Here is a 20,548-nt window from a genome sequence, read left to right as displayed (position 1 = left end):
GGTGTGGCCCTAACTCTACATGAGACTAGTATAAACTGCATGGTGTGGCCCTAACTCTGCATGAGACTAGCATAAACTGCATGGTGTGGCCCTAACTCTGCATGAGACTAGCATAAACTGCATGGCGTGGCCCTAACTCTGCATGAGACTAGCATAAACTGCATGGTGTGGCCCTAACTCTGCATGAGACTAGTATAAACTGCATGGTGTGGCCCTAACTCTGCATGAGACTAGCATAAACTGCATGGTGTGGCCCTAACTCTGCATGAGATTAGCATAAACTGCATGGTGTGGCCCTAACTCTGCATGAGACTAGCATAAACTGCATGGTGTGGCCCTAACTCTGCATGAGACTAGCATAAACTGCATGGTGTGTCCCTAACTCTGCATGAGACTAGCATAAACTGCATGGTGTGTCCCTAACTCTGCATGAGACTAGCATAAACTGCATGGTTTGGCCCTAACTCTGCATGAGACTAGTATAAACTGCATGGTGTGGCCCTAACTCTGCATGAGACTAGTATAAACTGCATGGTGTGGCCCTAACTCTGCATGAGACTAGTATAAACTGCATGGTGTGGCCTAACTCTGCATGGGACTAGTATAAACTGCATGGTGTGGCCTAACTCTGCATGAGACTAGTATAAACTGCATGGTGTGTCCCTAACTCTGCATGAGACTAGTATAAACTGCATGGTGTGTCCCTAACTCTGCATGAGACTAGCATAAACTGCATGGTGTGCCCTAACTCTGCATGAGACTAGCATAAATTAACTGTAAAGAGGAGTCTCAGCAGGTTCCATTGAGAACAATATTATTTCATTCATATATCTTGAGGTGAAAAGTCAAAAAATGGGCATGCCCTTGGCATTTTCCTCCCATCAAATATAAACTAGCTTAATAAAATAGCTTAATTCTGATTAAAAAAAATCTACCCCCTTAGCGAGTGAGCTAGCATGACATGGCTTGTACCTTAGCCGGTGAGCTAGCATGAGATGGCTTGTACCTTAGCCACTGAGCTAGCATGACATGGCCTGTACCTTAGCCTGTGAGCTATCATGACATGGATTGTACCTTAGCCAGTGAGCTAGCATGATGGCTTGTACCTTAGCCAGTGAGCTAGCATGAGATGGCTTGTACCTTAGCCAGTGAGCTAGCATGACATGGCTTGTACTAGCCAGTGAGCTAGCATGACATGGCTTGTACCTTAGCCAGTGAGCTAGCATGACATGGCTTGTACCTTAGCCAGTCAGCTAGCATGACATGGCTTGTACCTTAGCCAGTGAGCTAGCATGACATGGCTTGTACCTTAGCCAGTGAGCTAGCATGACATGGCTTGTACCTTAGCCAGTGAGATAGCATGACATGGCTTGTACCTTAGCCAGTCAGCTAGCATGACATGGCTTGTACCTTAGCCAGTGAGCTAGCATGACATGGCTTGTACCTTAGCCAGTGAGGTAGCATGACATGGCTTGTACCTTAGCCAGTGAGCTAGCATGACATGGCTTGTACCTTAGCCAGTGAGCTAGCATGACATGGCTTGTACCTTAGCCACTGAGCTAGCATGACATGGCTTGTACCTTAGTCAGTAACGATGTACAATTATTACCTCTAATATCAGGAATCGCAGTTGCAACATCAGTCAAAATAATTGCAATTAGATATTTTTCCCAAATAGTTAAATCTCATCCCTAATTTATATTGTGACAAACCTTGATGTGCAAGCGTCTGGAGGCTGACGGCAAACAACACTGACACTGAAAGATCTTTGATATTTCAAAAGATTCTCATAATAAAAACATCCAGTCTATATCTGATGTCTCCAGGGAGGTAAAGATGAGTCATTAAAAATGACTCGTTTAGTAGGAGAGGATGACTTGGCTAGTATAGCAAAAATTTGCTTATTTCACTAATCGAGTATATGGTAACATAACGAGTACTCGAGTACTCAAATTCTCATGCCCATCCCTAATGTGTGTGTGTGTGTACGTACGTACGTATTGTGTGTGTGTGTGTGTGTGTGTGTGTGTGTGTGTGTGTGTGTGTGTGTGTGTGTGTGTGTGTGTGTGTGTGTGTGTGTGTGTGTGTGTGTGTGTGTGTGTGTGTCTTACTTGTTGCAGGGAGGAGTCTTGGTGGAAGCCACTGTCTTTAAAGTCAACCTCGTCATCACTGGAGGAGTGGTGTGTGTTCACCTAGAGATATATATATAAAACCACATCACCTAGAGATATATATAACACGACATCACCTAGAGATATATATAAAACCACATCAACTAGTATATATATAAAACCACATGACCTAGAGATATAATAACACCACATCACCTAGAGATATATATATAAAACCACATCAACTAGAGATATATATATAAAACCACATCACCTAGAGATATATATAACACCACATCACCTAGAGATATATATATAAAACCACATCACCTAGAGATATATATAAAACCACATCACCTAGAGATATATATATAAAACCACATCAACTAGAGATATAAATAAAACCACATCACCTAGAGATATATATAAAACCACATCACCTAGAGATATATATATAAAACCACATCAACTAGAGATATAAATAAAACCACATCACCTAGAGATATATATATAAAACCACATCACCTAGAGATATATATATATAAAACCACATCAACTAGAGATATATATAAAACCACATTAACTAGAGATATAAATAAAACCACATCACCTAGATATATATATAAAACCACATCAACTAGAGATATAAATAAAACCACATCACCTAGAGATATATATATAAAACCACATCAACTAGAGATATATATAAAACCACATCAACTAGAGATATAAATAAAACCACATCACCTAGAGATATATATCAAACCACATCACCTAGAGATATAAATAAAACCACATCACCTAGAGATATATATATAAAACCACATCACCTAGAGATATATATATATAAAACCACATCAACTAGAGATATATATAAAACCACATTAACTAGAGATATAAATAAAACCACATCACCTAGATATATATATAAAACCACATCAACTAGAGATATAAATAAAACCACATCACCTAGAGATATATATATAAAACCACATCAACTAGAGATATATATAAAACCACATCAACTAGAGATATAAATAAAACCACATCAACTAGAATATATATATAAAACCACATCACCTAGAGATATATATAAAACCACATCACCTAGAGATATATATAAAACCACATCAACTAGAGATATATATATAAAACCACATCACCTAGAGCAGGGGTGGCCAACCTTTTTTGAACCAAGATCTACTTTTTTATTTACCACCTAGCCCGAGAGCTACCAGCCAAAATTGTATATTGTAAGCAGTCATTTGAGGCTTTATAAAAGCAGCATAATGAACACAAATCTGTCAGTGCCGAGTCCGACCTCATCCTTTTTTTTTTTTTTGGTCTTTTTCCCCCTCCATTTTTCCTCCGATTTTCTCCCATCCCAATGTTAGTCGTATGCCAATTCCCAGTCCCTTCCTGGTCGCTGCGCACTTACCCCCCACAGTCAGATCATCTGGGAGAGTGGAGGCTACCACGTGCTTCCTCCGACACACGTCCAGCCAATCACCGCTTCTTTTCACCTGGCAGCGCGGATTCTCATTGAGAGGGCGTAGCGTGTGGGAGGACCACACTATCCCCCTCACGTCCAATCCGCGCTTAGCAGGCGCCCCGACCAAACTGTAGGAGTCGCTGTTTACAACGACCCGGACCCACCCCGCCAGCTTCTCCCACCCTCTGATACAGCCAATTGTATCAGTGCAGACAGCCAGCCAAGCTGGTGACAACCCCGGAGCTGTGAGCTGGATTCGAACAGGCAAATCCAGCTCAGCTCCGGGGCTGGTGACAAACGCAATCTCCGCTCGGCCACCTAACCGCCTGAGTCCGACCTCATCTTAAATAACAAACAGCATTGCTTGTTGTAGTTAACAAGGAGAGGAAGAGTTGATTTAGCAATCAACTAAATTTTATTAATCAAGATCTACTTGAAATCAGCCCGCAATCTACCTGTCGATCGCGATCGACTGGTTGGGCACCACTGACCTAGAGATATAAATAAAACCACATCACCTAGAGATATATATATAAAACCACATCAACTAGAGATATATAATATAAAACCACATCACCTAGAGATATATAATATAAAACCAAATCAACTAGAGATATATAATATAAAACCACATCACCTAGAGATATATAATATAAAACCACATCAACTAGAGATATATATATAACACCACATCACCTAGAGATATATAATATAAAACCACATCACCTAGAGATATATATATAAAACCACATCAACTAGAATATATATATAAAACCACATCACCTAGATATATATATATAAAACCACATCACCTAGAGATATATATATAAAACCACATCAACTAGAGATATATAATATAAAACCACATCAACTAGAGATATATATAAAACCACATCGCCTAGATATATATATAAAACCACATCAACTAGAATATATATATAAAACCACATCACCTAGAGATATATATAAAACCACATCACCTAGAGATATATATAACACCACATCACCTAGAGATATATATATAAAACCACATCAACTAGAGATATATATATAAAACCACATCAACTAGAATATATATATAAAACCACATCACCTAGAGATATATATAAAACCACATCACCTAGAGATATATATAAAACCACATCAACTAGAATATATATATAAAACCACATCACCTAGAGATATATATATAAAACCACATCAACTAGAATATATATATAAAACCACATCACCTAGAGATATATATAAAACCACATCACCTAGAGATATATATATAAAACCACATCAACTAGAATATATATATATAACCACATCACCTAGATATATATATATATAAAACCACATCACCTAGAGATATATATAAAACCACATCACCTAGAGATATATATAAAACCACATCACCTAGAGGTATATAATATAAAACCACATCACCTAGAGATATATATAACACCACATCACCTAGAGATATATATATATATAAAACCACATCAACTAGAATATATATATAAAACCACACCTAGATATATATATAAATAAAACCACATCACCTAGAGATATATATATAAAACCACATCACCTAGAGATATATATAAAACCACATCACCTAGAGGTATATAATATAAAACCACATCACCTAGAGGTATATAATATAAAACCACATCACCTAGAGATATATATAACACCACATCACCTAGAGATATATATATAAAACCACATCACCTAGAGCAGTGATTCCCAACCTGGGGTCCGCGGACCCCCTGGGGGTCCGCCAGGGGGCGCAGGGGGTCCGCCAGACCACAGATGATTTGAGGTATTTTTTATTTTTATTTTTTTATTAATTTTTTTTTTATCATCAGAAGCATGAATAGTCTCTCCACTACAATAAAAAAATAAAGATAAATAAATAAACATCTAGACATGATTTTTGAATGTTAACAGTAGGCTACCGGGTAGCCGCTAAAACGCGAATCAGTTGACTGTATCACTTTCTGTAGCTAGCCTAGCACGCTAGTTAACTTTCTCGGCTCGTCTGCAGTCAGCCGCCAGAGGCGAAAATGTGTGACAAACTAAAAGGAGATGATGGCAGCTCATCTGCAAAAAAAGTTAGGACCTACAGCAATAAGCGAAAATTACATCACCATGGGCTTCACTGAGGGACCAGACAAACGACCTGAGTGTGTGATTTGTGGAGAAAAGTTGGCAAACTCGAGCCTGAAGCCCAGCAAGCTGAAGAGACATCAGGCGTCTAAGCACCCAGAAACCGTTGGGAAGGATCCAGACTTTTTTCGGAGGAAAGAACAGTCTCTCAAGGCGAACAAGCCTGTTGATGTTAGAGTAGCGTGGAGCAGGGGTGGCAGTGATTTACAGAAGGCTACCGAAGCCTCCTTTGAGTGTTCGCTTTTAATTGCAAAAGCAAAGAAACCGCACAATATTGGCGAGCAGCTCATCAAACCAGCCTGCATCAAAATGGTTTAGAAACTGTGCGGCCCACAGGTGGCGGATAAACTAAAATCAGTACCACTCTCGAACAATGTAGTGAAATACCGAATTGATAAGATGTCAAGTGATTGCGAGCAGCAGCTGTCAGAAAAGCTTAGAAAGGGTCCATTTGCCATACAACTTGATGAAACTACAACTGTCGCAGACGAGGCTGTGCTCATCGTTTATGTGCAATATATTGAAAATGAGGATCTGAAGCAGGACATTCTCATGTCAGTCAACCTTACTACCACCACTCGAGGTGAGGATATTTTTACTGCAGTGGATTCTTACTTCATTCAACATAAATGCAAACCGTTCACCATTAGGGCCTGATTTGAGAGGATGAATACAGGATTTGAATATTGGCCAAAATTTTGAAATACATAAGGTGCAAGATTAGATTTGTTGATTGAAGGCACAAGTCAAAGAAGCATAGTGGGTCTAATTATGATGCATATGCCTGTGTATAAGCAGTTTGTTATTAAAATGACAAAAAAAAGGTATTAAACCCAGCTAGGACAGATTCTCTCTGCTACTGATTGGAATTTCCTGTCTCATATTTAGTTTAATTTGTTGCATTGATTTGTTCCATAAATGCAAACCGTTCACCATTAGGGACTGATTTGAGAGGATGAATACAGGATTTGAATATTGGCCAAACATTTTGAAATGCATATGGTGCAAGATGAGATTTGTTGATTGAAGGCACAAGTTAAAGAAGCATAGTGGGTCTAATTGTGATGCATATGCCTGTGTATAAGCAGTTTGTTATTAAAATGACAAAAAAAAGGTATTAAACCCAGCTAGGACAGATTCTCTCTGGTACTGATTGGAATTTCCTGTCTCATATTTAGTTTAATTTGTTGCATTGATTTGTTCCATAAATGCAAACCGTTCACCATTAGGGCCTGATTTGAGAGGATGAATACAGCATTTGAATATTGGCCAAACATTTTGAAATGCATATGGTGCAAGATGAGATTTGTTGATTGAAGGCACAAGTCAAAGAAGCATAGTGGGTCTAATTGTGATGCATATGCCTGTGTATAAGCAGTTTGTTATTAAAATGAAAAAAAAAAAAATATTTTATGGTATCTTATTAGGAGGGGGTCCGCGAATTTCATCAGAGATGTTTGGGGGTCCCTGGGGGGAAAAAGGTTGGGAACCACTGACCTAGAGGTATATAATATAAAACCACATCACCTAGAGATATATATAAATAAAACCACATCACCTAGAGATATATATATAAAACCACATCACCTAGAGATATATATATATAAAACCACATCACCTAGAGGTATATAATATAAAACCACATCACCTAGAGATATATATAACACCACATCACCTAGAGATATATATATAAAACCACATCAACTAGAATATATATATAAAACCACATCAACTAAAATATATATATAAAACCATATCAACTAGAATATATAATATAAAACCACATCAACTAGAGATATATATATAAAACCACATCAACTAGATATATATATAAAACCACATCAACTAGATATATATATAACACCACATCACCTAGAGATATATATATAAAACCACATCAACTAGAATATATATATAAAACCACATCAACTAGAATATATAATATAAAACCACATCACCTAGAGATATATATATAAAACCACATCAACGAGATATATATATAAAACCACATCAACTAGAGATATAAATATAAAACCACATCAACTAGAGATATAAATATAAAACCACATCAACTATAGATATATAATATAAAACCACATCAACTAGAATATATATATAAAACCACATCACATAGAGGTATATATATGTGTTGTATATATTGTGTGGATATATGTGCGTGTGTTGTATGTACAACATGTGTGGATATGTGTGTGTGTATATATATATACATGTGTGTGTGTATATATGTGTGTGTGTATATATGTGTGTGTGTATATATATGTGTGTGTGTATAAATATGTGTGTGTGTATATATATATATATATATATATTGCTGTTGTATATATAGATGTGTGTCCTACCAGGTCAACAGTATTCCTCTTGTTGTTGTGTATATATAGTGTGTGTATATATATATATAAGTAAGTATATATATGTGTGTGTGTGTGCCGTGCATGTGTATGTCCTACCAGGTCAATAGTATTCCTCTTGTTGATATCAGACAGCTGACCAGAGATAAACACCTCCCATCCCTCTCTGTCCTCTACTGGGAGCTCTGTCACACACACACACACACACACACACACACACACACGTTAATCTGCTGACACCATCTGGTGGATTAAAGAGGAACTACACCCAAATTAAGGGCTCCAATCCGTTATTTCCATGGCCTAAAGTTCAGTCACTGTCTGTGAACATGAGCGACTCTCCCAAAGGAGAAACCAGAGCATTAATACTTGTGATGTCATCAGGTATAGACCATAGACCAGTGGCTCTTGTGATGTCATCAGGTATAGACTATTCCATTCATATATATTACAGAGTTATATAGGTAGACTATAGTTTGAGGTAGGTAGTTATGACTATTGTGATTACAGTGTAGGGCAGTTGTAGACAGTGAAAGAAGTAGGTAGGTATACATTGAGTATAGGCAGTTCAGAGTACAGTATGTATAACAGAGCCTAGGGTATAAACAATGGGAGTTCAAAGTTCATATGGTATGGGGAGGGGGTGACACCTCCTCGACAAGGCCTTCCTCAGACACCGCTTGGGTTACATCATTATACCCGATGACATTAACAAGTTTGAGCACTTAGTTTTTAGATTTGGATAGTTGTTAAAGTTCACTAATGTTGGACTGAGAGGAATTAACATGCAGGACTTATTTACAGAGTTTCCCTTTAACAGAGAGAAAGAGAGAGAGAAAGAGAAAGAGAGAGAGAGAGAGAGAGAGAGAGCGAGAGAGGGGGGGGGAGACAGAGACAGAGCGAGAGAGCGAGAGCGAGAGCGAGAGCGAGAGCGAGAGAGAGAGGGGGGGGAGACAGAGACAGAGCGAGAGCGAGAGAGAGAGAGAGAAAGAGAGAGAGAGAGGCAGAAGGACAGACAGACAGGTATCTTACCAGATATGAGTGTCTGTATTTGTGGTCCGTTGGGACCTTTCTCACAGTTGTGAACTATAGAATTAGCTATTCTGGTCAGGTGACCCATGTAGCCCCGCCTACAACCACCCTCTGCCCTGGAGCGCGGACACACACACACACACACACACACACACACACACCATTAGTGTATGAACCTGTAGAAAAGCAGTTGGGAACAAGACAAACATTCATCAGGGATTAAAAAAAGATGTTTGCCTGATTATCGAATCTTCCTGAAATCAACGCTAGATTATCGTTATTATCCTTCCTCATGAAATGCTTCGATCGCGGGAGAAAGAAATATCAGATCAACGCAAGATTTGATATATAGTGTTCTTACCTTGTCTCTGATGTAATGCAAAAAAGATAATCCAATTATCTGATCACCATTCCAAATACTGCTCGCGGAGGTCCGTCCCACGTTGTCCGGCATTGCATATGAAGGGGGGGGGGGGGGGGGGGGCAGCCTTGCATGTATCGTTGTAAACGCTTGTCCTACCGGAGTATTTAAACCCCGCCCGCACGGCTCAGATCGGCCCAGAAAAAAAACGACATTGTTTCTAATGGAGTGCAATACCGGCTGGAAGGCGTAGGCGGCGGTATTTGCCCTTTGCGAGCTCAGACCCATTCCCAATGATAACATCAGGCTGGATGGATGAAAAATGAATGGATATAGCTAATAAAAGAAATAATGATTAAAACCCGACTTTTCTCATGATTGGCGCTGAACGGTTGGCGAGTTAACCCGGCTTTTCTCGTGATTGGCACAGAATGAGTTAACTCTTTCACTGCCACACGACAGAAGGTTAGCCCTTTACTATCACACAACCGACGGCGATGCTCCATCATTAGCATGGATGCGGAGCTAATGATGCTAATGATGGAGCATCGCCGTCGGTTGTGTGATAGTAAAGGGCTAACCGTCTGTATTGTCACAGTGAAAGGGTTAACCGGCTGTCGTGTGGCAGTGAAAGGGTTAATTGGTCTCCGACACTACTGGATGTAATTTACATGGTGATCTCTATTGCACGTGTAATTGGGCTGGGACAGGCCAGCATTGAGCTGTGGGTCGCAGCGGCAGAGACAGTTAAGGCCACTACCTAGCAGCGGAGCGGGGGCGGGGTGTTGACCCTGGGGGGCCCGGGGATGAAGGAAATGTCTTTTGTGGCATCTGTGATAATATAATTCGTTTTTATTTTTAAGTTCTGTATTTATTTCTTTTTTGTTTGTTTGTTATTTCTACTGTCATTATTGTTGTTATTACTATTATTGTCTGGTGATGTTCTGTTTATTATTATTGTATTATGTGCTGTCATGTTTTGTTTAGTTGTTTATTTTTTATTATGTAAAAAACGAGAAAGAAAATTTAAAAAGAATTTGATAAAAAAAAATAAAAGTGACTCACTGCTCCTTCTCATTGGAGCTCCAAGCCTCCACGATTCTCTGGACAAACCGGCACTTCTGGAAGAGCTGAGAGAGAGCGAGAGAGAGAGAGAGAGAGATAGAGCGAGAGAGATAGAAAGATAGAGAGAGATAGAGATAGAGATGGAGAGATAGAGAGAGATAGAGAGAGAGAGAGGGGGGGGGAGACAGAGAGAGAGAGACAGAGACAGAGACAGAGACAGAGACAGAGACAGAGACAGAGACAGAGAGAGAGAGAGAGAGAGAGAGAGAGAGAGAGAGAGAGAGAGAGAGAGAGAGAGAGAGAGAGAGAGAGAGTGAGGAAGGGAGAGTGAGAGGGAGGGAGAGTGAGAAACAGACAGAGAAACACAGACCAGAGAGAGAGAAACAGAGAGAGAGAAAGAGAAACAGAGAGAGAGAGAAACACACAGTCAGCTGACTTTGCAGGCTGTAATAAAAGCAGAAGCAAAAAACGTTTGCCATTTCTCAGAAATAATCCTGAGACCAATTTAAGATTACATTTAACATTTTACAGACTATAAACTAATCTCTGTATTTCCAACAGTCTAATCTCTGTATTTCAATAGATATAATCTAATCTCTATTTAACAGATATGATCTAATCTCTATTTAACAGCTATAATCTAATCTCTATTTAACAGATATAATCTAATCTATATTTAACAGATATAATCTAATCTCTATTTAACAGATATAATCTAATCTCTATTTAACAGATATAATCTAATCTCTATTTAACAGATATAATCTCATCTCTATTTAACAGTTATAATCTAATCTCTATTTAACAGATATAATCTAATCTCTATTTAACAGATATAATCTATATTTAACAGATATCTAATCTCTATTTAACAGATATCTAATCTATATTTAACAGATAATCGAATCTCTATTTAACAGATATAATCGAATATCTATTTAACAGATATAATCGAATATCTATTTAACAGATATCTAATCTATATTTAACAGATATAATCAAATCTCTATTTAACATATAATCTAATCTCTATTTAACAGATATAATCTAATCTCTATTTAACAGATATAATATAATCTCTATTTAACAGATATAATCGAATCTCTATTTAACAGATATAATCTCATCTCTATTTAACAGTTATAATCTAATCACTATTTAACAGATATAATCGAATCTCTATTTAACAGATATAATCTCTATTTAACAGATATAATCGAATCTCTATTTAACAGATATAATCTAATCTCTATTTAACAGATATAATCTAATATCTATCTAACAGATATAATCTAATCTCTATTTAACAGATATAATCTAATCTCTATCTAACAGATATAATCTAATCTCTATTTAACAGATATAATCTAATATCTATCTAACAGATATAATCTAATATCTATCTAACAGATATAATCGAATCTCTATTTAACAGATATAATCTAATATCTATCTAACAGATATAATCTAATCTCTATTTAACAGATATAATCTAATATCTATCTAACAGATATAATCTAATCTCTATCTAACAGATATAATCTAATCTCTATTTAACAGCTATAATCTAATCTCTATTTAACAGATATAATCTAATCTCTATTTAACAGATATAATCTAATCTCTATCTAACAGATATAATCTAATCTCTATCTAACAGATATAATCTAATCTCTATTTAACAGATATAATCTAATCTCTATTTAACAGATATAATCTAATCTCTATTTAACAGATATAATCTAATCTCTATTTAACAGATATAATCTAATCTCTATTTAACAGATATAATCTAATCTCTATTTAACAGATATAATCTAATCTCTATTTAACAGATATAATCTAATCTCTATTTAACAGATATAACCGAATCTCTATTTAACAGATATAATCTCTATTTAACAGATATCTAATCTCTATTTAACAGATATCTAATCTCTATTTAACAGATATAATCTAATCTCTATTTAACAGATATAATCTAATCTCTATTTAACAGATATAATCTAATCTCTATTTAACAGATATAATCTAATCTCTATTTAACAGATATAATCTAATCTCTATTTAACAGTTATAATCTAATCTCTATTTAACAGATATCTAATCTCTATTTAACAGATATAATCTAATCTCTATTTAACAGTTATAATCTAATCTCTATTTAACAGATATCTAATCTCTATTTAACAGATATAATCTAATCTCTATTTAACAGATATAATCTAATCTCTATTTAACAGTTATAATCTAATCTCTATTTAACAGATATAATATAATCTCTATTTAACAGATATAATCTAATCTCTATCTAACAGATATAATCTAATCTCTATTTAACAGATATAATCTAATCTCTATTTAACAGTTATAATCTAATCTCTATTTAACAGATATAATCTAATCTCTATTTAACAGATATAATCTAATCTCTATCTAACAGATATAATCTAATCTCTATTTAACAGATATAATCTAATCTCTATTTAACAGATATAATCTAATATCTATTTAACAGATATCTAATCTCTATTTAACAGATATAATCTAATCTCTATTTAACAGATATAATCTAATTTCTATTTAACAGATATCTAATCTCTATTTAACAGATATAATCGAATCTCTATCTAACAGATATAATCTAATCTCTATTTAACAGATATAATCTAATCTCTATTTAACAGATATAATCTAATCTCTATTTAACAGATATAATCTAATCTCTATCTAACAGATATAATCTCTATTTAACAGATATAATCTAATATCTATCTAACAGATATAATCTAATCTCTATCTAACAGATATAATCTAATCTCTATTTAACAGATATAATCTAATATCTATTTAACAGATATAATCTAATCTCTCACATGTTTGATGAGCAGTGACTCTCTGGCCTGCTCGGTGACATCCGATTGGCTCAGGCCGTCAGCACTGGGGGGGGGGGAGGGGGGCAAAGCCAGGATCATGGCTGTACAGATCTCTACCTGCAGATGGAGGAAGTTGTTCCAGATGTATTTGAAATACATGTCCTGAGAGAGGAGAGAGAGAGAGAGAGAGAGAGAGAGAGAGAGAGAGAGAGAGAGAGAGGAGAGAGAGAGAGAGAGAGAGAGAGAGAGAGAGAGAGAGAGAGAGAGAGAGAGAGAGAGAGAGAGAGAGAGAGAGAGAGAGAGAGAGAGGAGAGGAGAGAGAGAGAGGAGAGAGAGAGAGAGAGAGAGAGAGAGAGAGAGGGGGGGGGGGGGAAGAGACAGCGAGAGAGAGACAGACAGGTGTTGGTAAATCCTAGTTCTTAGACTCAGACTAGAGAGTAGACACTCGAGACGCTCTGAGATTTAAATGGGAGTAAAGATCCACTGGGGGGCGCTGTAGGTTTAAAATGAAAGTGAAGATCCATGACCACAGAATAAACAATCTGCCCGTCGCTTATCAAAGACTCATTTTCCAGTGAACATTGTCGTAGCAGGGGCGTGGCTAGGCGAGCAATGGAGTAACACGCCATTTGTTCTAGCTCCCGTCGAGCCTCTACTTATTTTTATTTTATCTTAATTTAATAAGCTTACGGATTTACAAAACTTAGTGAATCTTACTCAGGGTACATTTGCTCAAACCAATGGTCATTGTTTACACGGACAGATGGCATCAAACCTACGCAAATACAGATACGTCTCGACTCCAAGTAGGCCTGAAAAAGCCTCGACTTCCATTTCTGGGCCACCACCGTCCACACCGTCAAAGATCTCCGGCGTGGATACCACAGCCTTAAAGGCGGAGATTCTCCTCGCGCTGAAATCGGAACTCGCAGAGATAATACAATCGGAATTGAAAGGTGCACTTTCCAAAGAGTTCGACCTTAAAGTGATGAATGAGGAAATGCGAAGCTGTGTAGCGACACTGCGTGTGGACATGAACAAAATGGAGGCTACAGTTAAAGACGTGGAGGGTGGTCTCTCGAGGTGGTCGGACGAGGTGGTAACGCTACAAACCAGTCAAAGACTTAAAATCAGAGATGGCGGGTCTCAGAGGGAAGTGTGAGGACATGGAAGGAAGAATGCGGAGGTGCAACGTGAGGATAGTTGGGGTGGCTGAGACGGAAGGCTCGAGTTCCACTGCGTCGGTCTCAAAACTACTGAGAGACGTGCTACAAATGGATAATGAAGTGCTGGTCGCCCGCTCGCACAGAACACTGGGGCCGAAGAGGACGGACGGGAAGCCTCGTGCTATCGTGGCTAAACTCCACTACTACCAGGACTGTGTCGAGGTTGAGCCGGGCGCGCGCTCAGGCCCCAATACAGTTCAACGGAATGCCTATTGCGATCTTCCCCGACTATGCCACGAGCGTCGCGAAGGCCAGGGCTGCGTTTACGGAGGTGAGGAAGCTACTACGCGGTCGTGAGGGCACCCGGTACGGCATTCTTTTTCCAGCCCGACTTCGCATCACGCACGGGGGAAAAGATTAAGAGTTCATCGATGCAGGTGAAGCAATGAGCTACGTCAGAAAGAACATTGTACACGCTGCAGCGGGTGAGACAACATAGAAAGAGAGATGTATCGGTGTGTACGTGCTGCTTATGATATGCAGGTGATGTGAACAATGTATCATATTAACTTCAACAGGACAATATATGTATAGAGGCTACTGTAATGTCTACTGTGTGATCATCTATGTGTAGCATCATCTGCCTAGCATTGAGAGGACGCCACTGGACACCATATATCAAGCTAAGTGACTCACCGATCTCCAGCAAATTCATTGCCCTCTACTTATGATGTACAGGTGATGTGAACAGTGTATAATTTTGGCCCCACATACAGACATATAAATATGTACACACATGCTCACACCTACGATGACGCACGTGCTCGCACACCTAATGGATGCACTATCTAGAGATTATAGACGTACCACACACACGTGGGCGCATATTTTACGCGCATGCACAGACACACATGTAGACGCACATACACGTTTACACATTATACAGATACGGGGGCATGGACCCACACACTCACGCCTACACACCCATACGCTTACAGCCTGGCTGTGTCCGATACATCCACACACACACATAGGTTCACGTGCACGCAACTGCACGAACACTGAAGGGCATATGCCCAGGTACACACCCATTTGTAGACGCATGGACACACGCACACTCCCACACCTCTTCCAATTTATTCTATATCACCCAATCAGGCACCCTTTTTTGTGTTTACCGGACTTGTACATTCAACATGCTTAACTGATCAGACGTCTGTTTTCACCTGCAGCTGTGCTGAGCTCTCTCTAGGTTCCAGATGCATGGCCTCTCTCATCTACTATGATCGACACGGGTGATACCATGGGGCTGGAAGGGTGCTCTGTCAATTTTGTGAGTTGGAATGTTAAATCACTCAACCACCCAGTAAAGCGTAAGAAGGTACTTACACATTTAAAACAACTCAATGCAGACGTAGTGTTTTTACAGGAGACGCATTTAAAAACTGCGGACCATGCTCGACTGGGGGGGGGGGGTGGGTGGGACAGATGTATCACTCCAACTTCCACACAAAGGCCAGAGGAGCAGCCATTTTGATAGATAAAAACACGCCATTTACTATGTCAAGTGACCCTGCAGGGCGCTATATTATAGTGGTGGGGAAACTGCATTCATTTCCGGTCATTCTGGCTAATATCTACGCACCAAACTGGGACAACCCTTCGTTCTTCACCAGCCTTTTTTCTCACCTACCGGATATGACCTCGCACCATCTCATCCTTGGCGGCGACATGAACTGTGCACTCTCCCCGGTGCTGGACCGTAGCTTGCCCAGAACGGCCCCCCAGTCCAGATCGGCCCACGCAATCCGGCGCTTTCTTAAATCATATGGGGTAGCTGACGTGTGGCGGTTTCGTAATCCTACATCCAGAGGATACTCCTTTTTTTTCCCGGTCCATAATACCTTCTCGCGCATAGACAGCTTTCTCCTGGATAAGAGACTCCTTCCCCTTGTAACCAAATGCGAATACGGAGCGATAGTTATCTCAGACCATGGTCCCTTAGTTATGAAAATGAGTATCCCGAATACACGGCTCGGCCACCGCCAGTGGAGACTCAACCCATTGCTCCTGTCGGAGGAAGCCTTCACAAGCTTCATCACCTAGGAAATTACATTATTTCTCGACATTAACACTTTAATCGCCGATGACGTGTTTAGACGTCATTCCTAGCCATGCTCATTCTGCCGAAGACACCGTAACTCGTCTTTGATATCAATAATTCAAAAATCTGAGATCAAAATCATATTTCTCCTCCGGAGACATGAGATGTACTGGTGAGCTCCACTCAACTGTCTAACGGTTCAAGAGCGCCATCTGGTGGCCGATCGGCAGATCGGCCAAGAGGGAGGGGCGCGCCAAACAGGTAGTGCTCATCCATATGTCGTCCGGGCACTCGCGATCGGTAGCCGGACTCCATCTCGACACACTGGATAATCAATCGCTCGCCCTAACTCAATAAACAACGTTATTTGGACGTATATAGTATTATACAACCTGGAAATGGTTCATCAGGATCAACATCCCATAATCGAAAACTGTCTACTCCACGCTGATCGTCCAACGGCGCGAGGAAGATACAGTGAGTTTCAACGTTATTTTCTAACGTATTCTATACTAACTGATCTGATGATCATATGACCCACACTAGATGAATGGTATAACGTTGCCCACGGAATTATAAACGCCCCCTCGCCCATCCGGTCAATATCAGATGATACGTAGTAACTTCTAGAAGTACCTCCAGTTGAAATTTTTCATATGGCACCGATCGCTACCAAACTGTATTTGATCATCAATATAGTGCATTTGGGGCTATAAATCACGTTCTGAAGAAAGCTGCAGAAAACGATAAAAAAAATCGATGTGATATATCAAGAAATATCTACAGCAAGAATTCTGGGGCTCAATGAATCCAATATGTCAATGTGGTTAGAAGTGGTGGAGAGAATAAAAGCTAGCTTATAATGGTAGTGTCTGGTTAGGAGTGAGGGATAATGGAGGTACTATCCAAGAGGGGGTCCGGGAGGGGGGGGTCTGAGCTGGAGCATATGTGTGTAGGGTTTTAGAAAATAGGTATTAGGGGTATATTATATACTAACATTTATATAATTGTAATTTCGCTGGATATACACTGTATACGGTTAAAATGTTATTATAGACTATTTTTGTTTTATCCTGTTTCTGTACTTGCATATATTTTAACCACCTTTACTGAAAGTTTCATTATGCATTGTGTGTTGAGTACTGACTTTTAATAATTTTTTGTTTTGCAATAATAAAAAAAAATATAAAAAAAAAAAAAAAAAAAAACATACTTATACTTTAGACCGTATTTTAGTATGAATATGTGAATGAAAAAGTATAACATTGATACACCCTGAACAATACATATAGGACATTGAATGGGCCATAATAATGTCAATTTAGCAATAGAATTTAAAAAGTTATAGCCCTGCAAAGAAGGGGAACTTCTCCATAGACAAATAGAGCTGGCTAGGGATGGTAAATTATGAATTTAACCAATGGCGATCAAAGTGTTAATAAGACTCCGGGAATGTCTTCTTTAACCATTTGGGAATCACTGAAGGCGTACTTAAGGGGACAGGTGATTTCATATTGCGGCAACCAAAAGAAGATAAACACGGCACGCCTTAAGCAACTGACGGACGAGATTTTGGAGCTAGATAGACTACATAGCCACTCGCCATCAACCGACACGTTGAAAAAACGTATATTGCTGCGAACTGAGTTTGACAGGCTGAGTACCTCATTACTAAAACGCGACAGGGGTACTATGAACATGGGGAGAAGGCCGGACGGATACTTGCCCATCAGCTGCGACAAAGAACTGCCAACCAGTCCATCCCCACTATCAACGACGAGCGGGGCTCAAAAGCCACTGACAACCTTAAAAATTAATAAAAGCTTTAAAACGTTCTACCAATCGTTATACACCTCGGACTTGCAAGCGGGGCCCTCCACGCTAGACGATTTCTATAGGACCCTCTGCATCCTATAGAGTCCTCCGAGTCGACCCAGAGAGGGCCGCAGTCAGCGATTAGATCTATGCAGAGTGGCAAGTCCCCGGGGCCAGACGGCTACCCTACAGACTTCTACAAAAAATTCTCAACCCAGCTGTCCCCGCTGCTGCTAGCCGTATTTGATGAATCATTCTCAACAAATTCTCTTCCTCCGACCATGCGCCAAGCGGTTATCTCCTTAATCCTTAAGAAAGACAAGAACCCACTGGAATGCGGCTCGTTCCGTCCAATTTCCCTCCTTAACGCCGATGTCAAGGTTCTCGCTAAGGTTCTGGCCCGTCGTCTGGAGGGGGTTCTGTCCTCAATTATCTCGCCGGACCAAACAGGCTTCATCAAGAATCGGTACTCTCTTTAATATCAGACGCCTCCTAAATATCCTGTATAGCCCCTCTCCACCCGGAACACCTGAGGTGGTCCTCTCCCTTAATGCGGAAAAAGCGTTTGATCGGGTGGAGTGGGACTATCTTTTTCACGCTCTGGAGAGGTTTGGGTTTGGCCCTAAACTCATAGCTTGGATTAAAATGTTATATATGTCTCCGATGGCTGCCGTTCGCACCAACAACAATCTATCCACCTACTTTGAACTCCATAGGGGTACGAGACAGGGATGTCCTTTATCTCCACTCCTTTTCGCGATCGCAATGGAGCCCCTTGCGCTGGCTATGAGGCAGAACACCGATATCAAGGGGATCATGCGCGCGGGCTCGGAGCATAAAGTCTCGCTCCACGCGGACGACATGTTGTTGTATATATCACAACAGAGGCCTGAGGGTTCATTACAGAGGCCTGAGGGTTCATTACAGAGGCCTGGGGGTTCAGTTCATTACAGAGGCCTGAGGGTTCAGTTCATTACAGAGGCCTGAGGGTTCATTACAGAGGCCTGAGGGTTCAGTTCATTACAGAGGCCTGAGGGTTCAGTTCATTACAGAGGCCTGAGGGTTCAGTTCATTACAGAGGCCTGAGGGTTCAGTTCATTACAGAGGCCTGAGGGTTCAGTTCATTACAGAGGCCTGAGGGTTCAGTTCATTACAGAGGCCTGAGGGTTCAGTTCATTACAGAGGCCTGAGGGTTCAGTTCATTACAGAGGCCTGAGGGTTCAGTTCATTACAGAGGCCTGAGGGTTCAGTTCATTACAGAGGCCTGAGGGTTCAGTTCATTACAGAGGCCTGAGGGTTCAGTTCATTACAGAGGCCTGAGGGTTCATTACAGAGGCCTGAGGGTTCATTACAGAGGCCTGAGGGTTCAGTTCATTACAGAGGCCTGAGGGTTCATTACAGAGGCCTGAGGGTTCAGTTCATTACAGAGGCCTGCGGGTTCAGGGATGCAGTTCATTACTTTCATTATTAACTGGTTCTGCGCCAAAAACCAGTATACTCGTTATTGGCCGCCAATCTAATAAGGCCAACAACGAGTTTACTCGTTTTTATGATCGCTATTTCCTTTATTCGCTATTGGCATTCATAATTCATCCAGCAAGTTTCTTCTTTCTCTTTCTTTCTTTCTCTGGGTTTACTAGGAGCTTCTTCCCCAGTGCTGTGCGCAGCCTGAATAACTCCAAAGGCTAGATTTGTATATTATCCTATTTTGTTTTGGTGTGTTATTAGTCAGGTTGTGGAAGTGCTGTTTCTGTGCGTCTGTGCATCATGCACTTTGATTATATGCACTTTTACTGTAAATTGTGCCTCTATGCATTATGCACTTTACTATGATATGCACTTAGGGGATGTTGATATCAACTTTAGCATTTGTCCTTTTATACTGTGTGTTTTTACATATTTTTCGTCTACTGTTTCTACTCTGCTCCTGTATTGGTTTAGTTGTAGACAGTGTTTGCTCTGTACCTGTATTCCAATGTGGATCCGTCCATACGTGGCAA

The 20,548-nt window shown here is 39.7% G+C and overlaps 1 protein-coding gene across 6 annotated transcripts in view; it reads right to left on the bottom strand.

Moving 5' to 3' along the window:
- ppp6r3 (protein phosphatase 6, regulatory subunit 3) overlaps window positions 1-20,548 on the bottom strand; it is a 172,748-nt gene that overhangs the window by 81,149 nt on the left and 71,051 nt on the right. For all 6 annotated transcript variants that reach the window (XM_084316105.1, XM_084316109.1, XM_084316108.1 and 3 more), the window contains 5 exons: window positions 13,464-13,625; window positions 10,588-10,652; window positions 9,162-9,277; window positions 8,229-8,314; window positions 2,112-2,192 (listed from right to left, as the gene is read on the bottom strand). In XM_084316105.1, the coding sequence (XP_084172231.1) occupies window positions 2,112-2,192; window positions 8,229-8,314; window positions 9,162-9,277; window positions 10,588-10,652; window positions 13,464-13,625 (510 nt within the window). The remainder of the gene's footprint in view (window positions 1-2,111; window positions 2,193-8,228; window positions 8,315-9,161; window positions 9,278-10,587; window positions 10,653-13,463; window positions 13,626-20,548) is intronic.

This window comes from Notolepis coatsorum, assembly GCF_963971535.1.
Source record: "Notolepis coatsorum genome assembly, chromosome: 6".
Taxonomy (NCBI): domain Eukaryota; kingdom Metazoa; phylum Chordata; class Actinopteri; order Aulopiformes; family Paralepididae; genus Notolepis; species Notolepis coatsorum.
This window is presented reverse-complemented; position numbering and strand designations above follow the sequence as displayed.